Source organism: Suncus etruscus, chromosome 18, assembly GCF_024139225.1.
Source record: "Suncus etruscus isolate mSunEtr1 chromosome 18, mSunEtr1.pri.cur, whole genome shotgun sequence".
NCBI classification, from domain to species: Eukaryota; Metazoa; Chordata; class Mammalia; order Eulipotyphla; family Soricidae; genus Suncus; species Suncus etruscus.
In genome coordinates this window covers 10,081,443-10,093,910 of record NC_064865.1, presented here as the reverse complement: position 1 = coordinate 10,093,910, position 12,468 = coordinate 10,081,443, and the positions used below count along the sequence as shown (strand labels likewise).

Sequence of the window (12,468 nt, the reverse complement as noted above, 5' to 3'; positions counted from 1 at the left end):
TTTTTTATTAATATCTTTATTTAAACACTTTGATTACAATCGTAATTATAGTTGTGTTTCAGTCATGTAAAGAACACCCTCCTTTTACCAGTGTGACATTCCCTAGTAGACTTGATCTCAATAAAGACTTGAGTGTTCTTACTCTTTATATTCCCTCCATTACCCAGAAACTTCTGCCTAATTGATAGATTCTCACTAGAAGTTCTATGGTTGAAGGGCTCATTAAATTGTTAAGATGAGCTTCCACCATCTAGTGGTATTTAAGCACTAGAAAGAGAGGGAGGACCAGCTGGAAGTCCAATTGTACAGGTGGGATTTCGGTCAAGACTGTTCCTAAGGTGTGAGTGGAGATTGAGGATCCATCTTTTTTTCACTAGTGTTGATGACTCAGCTCCATCCAAGTGCTCTGTGTAGTGGAAAGTCTGGACGTGTGCCTGTGCTGATGGTAGCTTCCATAAACAGCAAATATTAGACTATTTGAAAAAAAAAAGATTTCTGGAAATATCAAATCACAAAAACAAGTCCAACAACAAATAGACAATGTGGACAAATCTATAAGAATTCAAGTTCTTTCCATAATGAATATGTGCTCCAATATGACTGAATTAGTGGTTTCTGTAAGTATATAAAATTGAATGCTAATTTTTCAAAGACTTTCAGAAAGTCAGAGAAAAAACTTTCCAATATATTGTGTATGTTCTCTATCACCTTTGATACTAAAGCTAAACTATGACATCATAGGAAACTGTAGGTTCACACCCCCCTTTTGAATGTGATTAAAATGAAAATAATAGATAAAATGAGGCAACCAGGAACAATTGATGTTTATACCATATTAATATGGTATTGGTGAATCAGTTATTTAAGGTATTAAGGAATAAAAACAATTTATCATTAATTTATGGTAACCATTTTTGAAAAATAAGGAGATGCAAACTTATTAATATAAACACTAAGGGACAAAAAGTGTCAAGATTTGAATGGAAGAATGAAAACTATGATTGTTTACACTGATATCTTATGCAGATAAATTCTAAATACTTAAAGAAACTCTACAAGAACCCTAAATAAAAGTTTAAAAAATTGGGCCCGGAGAGATAGCACAGCGGTGTTTGCCTTGCAAGCAGCCGATCCAGAACCAAGGGTGGTTGGTTCGGATCCTGGTGTCCCATATGGTCCCCCGTGCCTGCCAGGAGCTATTTCTGAGCAGACAGCCAGGAGTAACCCCTGAGCACCGCCGGGTGTAGCCCAAAAACCAAAAAAAAAAAAGTTTAAAAAATCCGAGGAAACAAGAACTAATATACAATAGGATTAATCTATATAAATCAATTCTGTTTCTGTGTACTAGAAATAGAAATGAATGGAAGAAGTATAAATATTTTCTTCATAATAGCATAACAATAAAGTTAGTAAAAATTTTGTGTGTTGATATCTATAATTATGCTGGGAAAAATGAATGAAACTTTTTATGCTCATGGATTGAAAGGTATAGTATTGTAAATATGGCAGTACTCCCCCAAATGATCTCATACAATGTTCCAGATCCCATGTTACTACCATAAAGATGAGTGGATAAGTCAATGTTACATTTTCAAGTGTTAAGTTCCTACATGGTCCGTTGTTTTTAGTTAAAGAAATAATAGTACTTATGTGTCACTTGGATACCCACATGGGCCCCCCAAAAATATCCTGCAAAAAAACCCTTTCTTTCACAGTATAAAGTAAATTAGTTCACTATGTATCATATATAGGCCAGTGTAAGAGTTAAATTTTTAGTTCTAAAATTTTAAAGAAAATAGAAAATTGGTGAATATGTATAAGATTATGATTATTTGTTATTTCACATGGCACCTAAAGACATATTTATAAAATTGTTTTGTTTTGGGGACACACCCTGTGGTGCTCAGTACGTACTCCTGGCTCTGAACTCAGGAATTACTCTTGGCAGTATTTGGAGGACCATATCGTATGTTGGAGATTAAACATGGGTCAGCCTCATGCAAAGCAAATGCCTTCCTCAGTCCAGATTCTCATATTTCTAAAATTGAAATGATCAACAGCCTCCACCTAGGCTGTCAAAGAGCATTCTGGAAGCAGTCTCAGGCCACTGGGCAGGTGGTGACCAAGGGATGAAGAGGGTCAGTCACCTCGCTTCTCTCTTATCAGATCCACTCCTTATAACTGACACAAGATAAGACGATGTACCCCACAAACGAGGCAAGCAAATGTTCAGAGCAATGTTCCTCAAAGTAGTCCTGAGCTGAGAGACAGCTGACATGGCTGGCAGCTGGCACAAGGTAAAGAAGCTGTGTAATCACATTGTAAAATCACTGACACAGAGTTAAGAGGTGCCGTCTATTCAGATGGTGAAGTTAGCTGATACTGATTTATGAGGTGTGGTCTATTCAGATGGTGAAATCAACTGACAGTTAAGAGGTGCCATTATGGGGCCATAGTGATAGCACAACTGTAGGGCATTTGCCTTGCACATGGCCAGTCCAGGATGAACTTGGTTCGATCTCCAACGTCGCATATGGTCCCCCGAGCCAGGAGCGATTTCTGAGCACATAGCCAGGAGTAACCCCTGAGCATCACAGGATGTAACCCCAAAAGAAAAAAAAGTGCCATTTAATCAGATGGTGGAGTCAACCGATACAGAGATAAGAGTTATGGTCTATTCAGATGGTGAAGACATAGTTAAGAGATGGAGGGTTGGAGCTGAAATGTGCTCAGCTGGGGCTTAGCCTCCACTGTGCTGGGCATATTAAAGAGAGCTTGGATTTCATCTGTGACCTCATCTTTGAATATCCAGATCCCAACCGTCCTGCAGAGCAATAGCTCATCGCTGGGCAGCTGGCCCATGGGAAGGGCTGCGGTTCATTGGAACTAGGCAAAGAGGAACTGGACATTGAATGCAGCACAGGGTGGGGAGCACCCATTTTTCCACATCTCCCCACCCTAGCTAGGAGCCCTGTGAAAGTCACTACTGAGCTACCAAGGCTCTACCAAATATGTCGAAAATTTGGGGCAGATTTTCTTTTTGATCCTGTATTTTCTTCTCATTTTTAATTGTTGAAGGCCACACCCAGTGATGCTCAGGGGTTGCCCCTGGCTCTGTGTTCAGGAATTATACGTGGAGATGTTTGTGGGACCATATGGGATGCTGAGGATCAAACTCAGGTCAGCTGTACACAAGACAAATGTCCTCCCTGTTGTGCTATAGCATGGCCTGACCCTTTGGGGGAAAATTTCAATGGAGCACACACAGGAATTTGGGGTAGGGAAAGTGGGACACATTGGGAGGCAGCGGGGATGGGGGTCCTACCCTGGGATCCCAAGGAATGTTGGTCTTGCTTTCTGGATTAGAGTCCATGACAGCCAACATCTTCTTAGATGATGGCTTCTGGTGAGGGAAAACAATCAAGACTCTATATTTGAGATTTGAGAGAGAGAGATAGACAGAGAGAGACAGAGAAAGCAAGAGACATAGAAAATATAATGACCCAACGATGTTTCTGGCAATGCCTCCACTTTGCATTTTGTGAGTGGAGAAGGTTTATTTAAAAAATACTTTATTTAAACACTGTGGCTTACAAAGTAGTTCATAATACATTTTTCTCACAGTTTCAAAGTTGTTCATGATTGAATTTCAGTCATACAATGCCCAATACCCTTTACTAGCACATATTTCCCACCACCAATGACCCTAGTTTTCCACAGCCCTTATCACTCAAAGGAAAAGGAAATGTCCATATTAACATTTCACATACGTTTTGAAATGTGAGGTGCTTTTCTTTTGTTGAAAGGATGGTATAGATCCCACTGATCTATAGACTTTCTCCTTACTTGCTTAAGGTTTTAAAGATTGAGGAGAGCAGGTTTCAGGGGTTCAAGTATGCTTCTACTCTTGGGAAGAGGCTGGCAGGGAAATATAGAAGACCCATCAGGAGGGCTCTCAAATCCTTTTCTTATAAACCCCAGACCTAACACACCACCTTAGGTTTCCTTGAGATACTTATCTATAAACCTCAGGACTTTATATCTTATTCTCTCAGTATTCAACTCACACTGCCTTTCAGAAATCTTTTTCATTTTTTCTTACTATTTGTCAACCCTTCTATCATTTGTGAACAATATATTTTCTTCCATGACTGTGATGATTATTGTTTTGCAATAGAAGGTGCTGTTTCAGTTTCAAACCTTATTTTTATATTAGAGTTGCTGGAACACGAGTGCGAGTAGTGTGTTTATATATTTTAACTTTGATATGATTTGTTTTTTATATTTGCTATTTTGTCAATGTGTTATGAAAATATTTTCTAACAAACTAGAAGTGAATGTCACAAGTGCATGAAGTATTTGACTTTGGCAGAAGAATGTTTAATTTATTTTGTTTGTTTTTGGGCCACACCCAGCAGCTCTCAGCCATCAGGGGTTACTCCTGGCAATGTGCTCAGGAATTACACATGGCAGACTCTAAGGACCATATGAGATACCAGGGATTGAACTTAGGTTGGTCGCGTGCAAGGCCCTACCCACTGCACTAACACCCTGGCCCCAGAGTGTTTAAATTTATTTTATTTTTTTTTTGTTTTGGGGGCCACACCCAACCGTGCACAGGGGTAATTCCTGACTCTGTGCTCAGAAGTTTCTCCTGGCAGGGACCATATGAAATGCCAGGAATCAAACCAAGGTCTATCCTGGATTGGCTACATGCAAGGCAAACACCCTACCACTGTGCTATTTTTCTGGATCCTGAGAGTGTTTAAATTTAGTGCATTTTTAGTGACTTGAAATTTGTTTATGCCAATGATTGTTTTATGTAATTTTGGGGCTTTGATATTATGGTAGTGGTAGGAAAATACTAACTGAACCTATAATGCCATTGATGGAAGATAGTCTTAGCTGAGCATATGGTGAAGGCATTAAATTATATTAAGATTATCATGAATAATTTTATTTACCTGGTTCATACTAATAGACCATGTGAGTAAGTAACTAGTGATAAAGACCTAGTCATTTTCTTACATTTTTACTGATTTTCTACTTGTCAAATAGTTATCTGTAATTTTTCTACTTATTCTATGGAATTATAGGCAGTGAAGATAAAATTTTGCCTGTTAGAGAAAAAGATTTATTTTGTCTTTGGTAACATGCTAGTCTGCAGAAGAGAAAAACTGGAATGGTGAGAGGTGTGGGAAGAGGTTCATATTGTAAGATACTCCCAGGATAAGTGCTCAGTTTACTGCCTTAGTAAGGTGGGACCACTTTGACAGAAGATATGTGTATATAAGAGGAGTCTAATGAATATTCTTTCATAACTCTTAGGGAAATGCTTGTTGTGTCTACATCGAGAAATGAGGGGAGACAACCAGGACAGGAGAGCATAGAGAGTCAGCCAGGGCCATTTCTACACAGATATCCCTGGATTTAGATTTAGAGACCCAATGGGGACTCTCACAGCTATTTCTTCAGAATGACAGCTTTGTCTTGAGCAAGGACATTTTATACCTCAGGAGGTATATTGATGCAGCTATTCCTCTCTCTGGCCTACATCTCTTGATCTCTATTACAAAAACACAAACCCTGTAATTAGGAAAGATATATTCACTGGAATGCCTTTTATGGTAGGTCTGGAAAGAACAAAGATATGGAAAGATATGGAAACAGACCAAATGCTCAGTCATTGGTAAGTGAAGAAAACTCATGGTGTATATACACAGTAGTATAATTTTCAGCTCAAAGGAAAGATAAAATCTCGCCCTTTATTGCATTTTTGGAGGGAACTACAGGGTTTCTCATTAGGTGATGTAAGAGACAGAGAGGCCGAACACTGGAGGGTCTTCCTTGTATGTGACATACAAAGCATCAGATCAGGACCAGAGAGTTAGGACAGTGGCAAGAAACTAGTCTTGTGTGAGACCAGATATGGTTCTATTCCTGGCACCACAAATGAGTGGTTCCCTGAGACAGGGACCTTGAACACAGAGCCAGGAGAGACTATAGGAAAAATAATAAGACAATGATCATTGTGAAGTCAGAAAGAGCTCTTGGATTCTGAAAGTAGAAGTAGGAACGGGAATGATGGGAAGAACTAGAAGGGACATAATGGACATAATGGCACAGTGTTATGTTTTCTTGCCGGAGATGGAATTACTTCACAAATTTACCCAAATAATGACAATGAACTATGTTGTTTACCATGTTACCTCAGGAAATAAAAATTAAAGAAATAAAATGGTAAAATTTTAACATCATAGGGGTAGATGATTAATTCAATAATGCTCAGCTAGAATCTGTGAAAATCTAAAAGTAGAACTTAAAATATTATCTAGTCAAGTATGCCCCACCCTAGTATCTAGATAACATTATTATATAGATTTAACTCTACAGACTTTTTTTACTTGAATATATCTTACATTGTAGATTATTCACAAAATAATTAGGAAACAGTTTTAGTTTTAATTGTGGCATAAATGAAAAAGGGAAAAAGAGACTTCATAAAAATAAAGCAGATATATACCTGATATCTTAAAGATCTGTATAAAAATTCTTCAGGAATCTTAGAAATTAATGTTTAATTACAATTTTTTAAACTACTTGCGACTATAAAAAAGGACAATCGATACCTTAGAATTTACTCAATGTTAGTCTATGGGAGGAGACTCAAAGAAAGGAAGTATTTGCTGTGAATTTAGCTCATTTTTATACTGAACTAAGAAAAAGCTTACAGTAGCCTAACAGTATACTTACTTGAGCTCTTCAAAATGAATCTTAAAAAAATCCTTTTGGTTCTTTGCTCATCTTTTAAAAACAAAAGAATGTTATCACAAATATATATATATATATATATATATAATTTGTTTTATTGTGCATTTGGGTGTCTCTTGTTATATATCTAAAAATGTGAGCTTGTATTATACACTTAGTGATTCATCTTCAAAAGAACAGTTTGTGATCATATATTTTCAAAGCTCCTTAGTCATTTTATTCAAGAGGCTTTTGAGTTTGTAAGATAATACATACAACAAAAAACACCAGTTCTCCCAAGTAAATATTTTATTATTTGTGCCTCGTTTGCCCAGGATGGGCCTTAAAGAAACTCCAGAAAAATCCCTGATTCTGTAGACTATGACTGTCTTATTCCAGAATGTGTCTCCATCCATTTCTGAGAGATTAAACAGTGTCTTAGTCCATTGTTTGCTTTTTGATGAGACAAGCTTTTCACTAAGAATTTTCACTGATAACCAGAGCCAGCTAGGTTGGATTCTGGAAAACAGGAGTCGGTTTGATCTAGTTTAAACAGAGATAAATTTAGTAGTGGCTATGAGGGCCTTCGAGGAATGGGTGGTTCTAGCAGGTTCTAGAGAGCATGTGGGGCTCTTGGTCCTCAGAGTCCTCTCATACGTTGGCCCTGACATTGCTGCTAGTAAGTTTCAGGATGGCCAGGGGAGACTGGAGCTGGTGACCTTCAACCAGGCTGGTCTGCTTTTGTGCCCCCTAAACTGAGCATCTCATTTCCCAACTTTCCTCCCACTCAATCAAGCTGCTATTCTGTTTCCCCATAGAAATACACATTATTGGGTGCAGGGCAATGGGGTTAATTAAGGACCCAAGGCTAGGCCCTGTGAGCATGGGAGCCTGGCACCAATTCAACCTTTAGAGCTCTTTCTAATTTATTGTTATGGTGGATTAATTCAGAAGATTGTATTGGGAAAGATCAGCAAGGAAAATAAAAGAGGAGAAAGTGAGAGTGAGCTAGTGAGTGAGAGAATAAGAGAGAGGAGAGAGAAATACAAACCCTGAAGATTCTGCAGCTTGGTTTCTATCCTCCAGACCCATATAAGCACAGAGAGTTGTGAACTGAAGCCTGTGGAAGGTTGGCTGAACTCTCAGATGGTAGCGAGTTTGTTTAGGGACCCGAGCTTCATGGCCTCAGATTCTTTTTTTTGTTTTTGTTTTTTTTTGTTTTTTGGGTCACATCCGGCAGTACTCAGGGGTTATTCCTGGCTCCAGGCTCAGAAATTGCTCCTGGCAGGCACAGGGGACCATGTGGGGCACCGGGATTCGAACCGATGACCTCCTGCATGAAAGGCGAACGCCTTACCTCCATGCTATCTCTCCGGCCCCGGCCTCAGATTCTTATTGGAGAGGGTGATATTCAGTCATTCATATCATCTAAATGACATCAAATTTACTCTAAGAACTTAGATGCCTAATACTCTAGCCATGTTTTGCTCATGTGTATAGTGTTCATGGAAATGTAACTTCATCGTCCTGTCCAGTGCATTTTCATGTAAACAGATGGGCTTATCTCTGTTTACTGGTCATCTTCTCAAATGAACCACTGAATATCCCAATAATATATTTCTTTTGGGGATGTACATTTTTTGTTTCTACGTGGGAAGACTCAAGAACCTGTTCTGTCTATTTTTCAGATTTCAGCAGCAGCTGAATTTTCAATGTGGGTTGTCTTTTCTAAGCATAAAACATTTCATTTCCTTTTTCAATTAATTTTACTTAAAGGATTCTGAGGGACAATGGAAGCATATTGTCTCCTTTTCAGAAGAACAAGAAAATTCACATGGATATGAGAAATCATATGCACTTTCATTTTTCTTATCTGAACTCATTCAGTTCATGAATTGCATTGCTTGCTGATTTTAAGAAAATTTATTTTCTTTTCTTTATTCTCTTTTTAATTAATTTCAATTAATGTCCTCCCAGAAACTACTTTCAGATCTTTATATACTTTTGCATTAATGTGCTATATCTTGAATGCTTGATATTTGCATACTTAGTCTAGATTAATAACAGTCTAGAATTTCAGAACATACCATTTCCCAAAGTGGTTATGCAAGCTCTGTAGTCCTGAATGTCTTCTTCCTAATTCTACTTTCTTCCTTTGGGTTATTGGGCTAAAAGGAAACAAGAAGTATTGAGGAGTAGTGGGGAGCAGCCGTGGCTGTCAGACTGACCTCTGGACATGGTTGAAATTTCTGCTGAACCTGTAAGATTGCTATGAACTAGATATTGATTTGTGACGGATGTGGCTGGGTCTCTCACCTGCTTTCCTTTGAACTCTCTCAAATATAGCTAGTCCCTTCTTGAACTCTTGCTCCAAACAGCCTTTAGATACCTGATGTCTGCTTTATGGGCAACCTGACCTTTTCTCATGAGTTTACCTCATTTTTTCTTCTCTCTGGTCCTTTACTTGTCTGTGCAGGTATGAGCCCTGGAGAATGGACTCAAGGAAGCTCTGAAGGAAAGTAGTAATGTGAGTCAGGTTGCAAGGCTCTCTGAAACTGTGAAGGGGCAGTTCTGAGATGGTTGACAATGGAGAGAAAGGGAAGTATGGGGGATATGTGAGTCCCCAGCCAACATTGAAGCTGTGCTGGGAGAGGAGGTACCTTGAGTGAAAACACCCAGGAGTGGGGTGAAGTCTTGGTTCATGCGGCTCATTGAATAGAGACCTAGTGACATGTTGCCAAGAATGATGGATCAACTGCTCTTTCCTTGTTCCCTATCAGGTGCCCTTTAGTCGATCAAAGAAATGCCCTTCATTTCACACTGTTCTCTGAGGACTCACTCTGAATAGCCACTGTACACTGTACACTCTGAAGAGCCAACTACATCTGGGGCTAGAGGCCCAAAATATCTGATGATGGCCAAGGTCTGCACACCTATGTTTTCTGTGCTTTGTCAACATATTCTAGTTGATTGTGAATAGAAGGCAAATTTTCCTGTAAATAATACCTCAAAGGCAATTTTTTGTTTTGTTTTTGGGTCATATACGGTGGTGCTTAGGGGTTACTCCTGGCTCTGAACTTAGATATCACTCCTGGTTGGCTTTGGGGCCATATGGGATGCCAAGGATTGAATCCTGTTTGGCCGCATGCAAGGCAAGCCATGCTATTGCTCCAGCCCCTAAACAGACTATTTTAAATATGGTGCCTGATTTCAGCCTGAAGACAAAGGGATAAGGAATGTTCAGTGATTAATTGTCATAGGCTGCCACTGTGTTATGGTAGACTAGATCCAGAATGATCTATCAGTATTTATTTCTGAACTAATCCCAGCCATGCTGAAGAAGCAGGAGTATTATGGTGGGTATAAAAAAGAGCCAATGGGCCAAAAATGGTGGACAATTAAATTCTGTTGTCAATTCTGGGACTTGGGTCATATTTTTAAGAGCACAACATATCTGCCTGGCTCTTTTGGTATTTCTCCCTGAGGTTTATTTATCAGCTTATTACTAATAAGTAATCAATGAGTTTATGTTCAGTCTACATGGCTGTGACCTTGGAGAATCCCAATTCTCTGGAGTCCTGGTGCTTTTCGAGAGCTGGCCCTCCTCCCAGTTGGTCACTCACTCTTATCCCAATCCTGAGTAGGCTGATTCAGACTGGTGAGAGAAGGGAAACCCCAGGCTTCACTGCTGTAAGACAGACACAGAGGATATTCTTTTTTATAAAGGGATACTCTAAGTCTCTCTGTGTGCAGGGGACACAAGCTACAGAAACCCATGCCTTTCCTCTCCCTTTCATCACTACACTGATTTTTAAGTATTACATATACACAAAGCTACTCCTTCCAAACAGACATAAGATATTTTGGTAGTTTTATTTTGGAAGGGGTTTAGAAGTTCAAAGCTGCATTAAATTAAGAGTGATTAGTTGGGAACAGGACACTTGACCAAAGGTTTTAAGAGGTTTACTTAGATAAAAGTAAATTCTCATACATTGGTTCTCCTCTGTTCATCCAACTAGAATCTGAAACAAGATTTCCTTCCCAATCACCTAAGTCTGGTTTCCCTGGAGCCCTAAGTACATTTCTCTCGCTTCTCTTAAAATATTCATACAAATATTTATTGAGTCTCTGCCTAGTAGACTCAAAGAACAGAGAACAAGACACGATGGAATTCTCTTTACCTAAGAACTTTGGCAAGTCTGCTGACTGGCACAGGGAATTCCTTTATAGTCTTTGCATCCAAGGTTGTGCGTGGCTGTGTGGCCACTGCCAGAGAAGCAGGAGAAGGACCAGCATGGTTGAAGAGCAAATAGTTGCAGCTGATTGTGGAACTAACATTCCCATGACAGTCTCAACATAGGGACCAGGCAAAAGATGAGAAAATTGTTCTATGCTTTATTTCTTTCTCCTCCAGAATTCATGTGCCTCGAACTCTGAACTGAGTCTTCTAATATGGACAGGCTTTTAAGGCCAAATGTTCAAAAGCTGTTTCAGAGAAGATGTTACAAGAGTGCACAGTGGTGGATGGAGGGTGATAATGTGGTTCTGCATTTCAGGATTGTTTCAAAACTGACTGCTCAGGTTTCTAATTGTGTTTTTCTCCTTCCTTCATTCCCTAGATGAATCGGTCCCTAAGGAAGTCAGCAGGGTAAGTGCTGGGAATATCATTTATGCTCCACTTTGTAGAAAACTAAACCTGGGGTCAATTTTCTCGGTGTGGTAACCTGATCATGGGTCAGGACATGGATGACACAAAGGGTCCTCCAGAGGCGACTCACTGATCTGAGATGCATGCCTGGGCTTGGCAGGTTGGCACGCTCCAGACTGAACACGACCCACAGACGCTATTGGCTTGGTTTGCATTTGCTAATGGAGTTTCCATTAGGTCCTGGCATTTAGAAATGGAAAGAGGGTTTGCTTTTCTGTTCAGATGGGGTTTCTGGCTGCTCTTGCAAACTCCCAAGTTGTACCTCACTGATGTGGTGCCCCACATGGTGATGGCTGCTTGAACCATGACATAGAAACCAATTTTTAGGGTCCAACACTTTGGGGTCGTCTTGACTATGTTCCCTTAGTCAAGTCCTGCCTTGTGAGAACAAAGGTGGGTGACCCATGTGCCAGAGGCTTGCCATTCTTCCCGCCTTCTAGAATAGAAGATGAAATTGCTTGTGTGTCCTAGGGGAATAAACTGTGTCAATGTTCAGAGATTTGGATAATATGAAAACTTGGAGGAAATCAGTACTAAGTAGCATACTGTGTTCAATACTGTGTATGAAATGACAAGGAATTGCCTTGAAAAGTATAGTAATGGCATCCTGCAGAGACAGAAAGGTATTCATGGTGAAATAAATATGAAAAAGGAATCAGTCTGAATTGTATCTGATGCCATATAGGGGGAGACCACTTTATTCCCAGCCATAGATGGATGGAAGTTCAATTTATGGCTCATGCACACATGTGTTCATTCATTTCAAAACTCGGAGGAAAGGAGTCTTTTGGGTAAAAGGTGCCATTGTGTTTCCCCTAAATCTCGAGTGTTCTGGAGTGGTAGCCTACACCACCAACAGAGTTCTCAGCAAGACACCCCCCATCAATGACTGCTTCCAGGGTGTAAGGAACAGCCTGGAACTCTTGCTGATCGGCAATAGCAGAGAAGGATAAAATGTAATGTTTTGGGACAGAAAGGATTCTTACAAGGGAACTCAGGTGGTCCAGGAT

General features: G+C 39.6%; 1 protein-coding gene across 1 annotated transcript in view; it reads left to right on the top strand.

The window, feature by feature from the left end:
• LOC125996554 (cAMP and cAMP-inhibited cGMP 3',5'-cyclic phosphodiesterase 10A) overlaps positions 1-12,468 on the top strand; it is a 238,348-nt gene that overhangs the window by 116,333 nt on the left and 109,547 nt on the right. Inside the window, exon 3 of the mRNA XM_049765489.1 lies at positions 11,370-11,398. Within this exon, the coding sequence (XP_049621446.1) occupies positions 11,370-11,398 (29 nt within the window). The remainder of the gene's footprint in view (positions 1-11,369; positions 11,399-12,468) is intronic.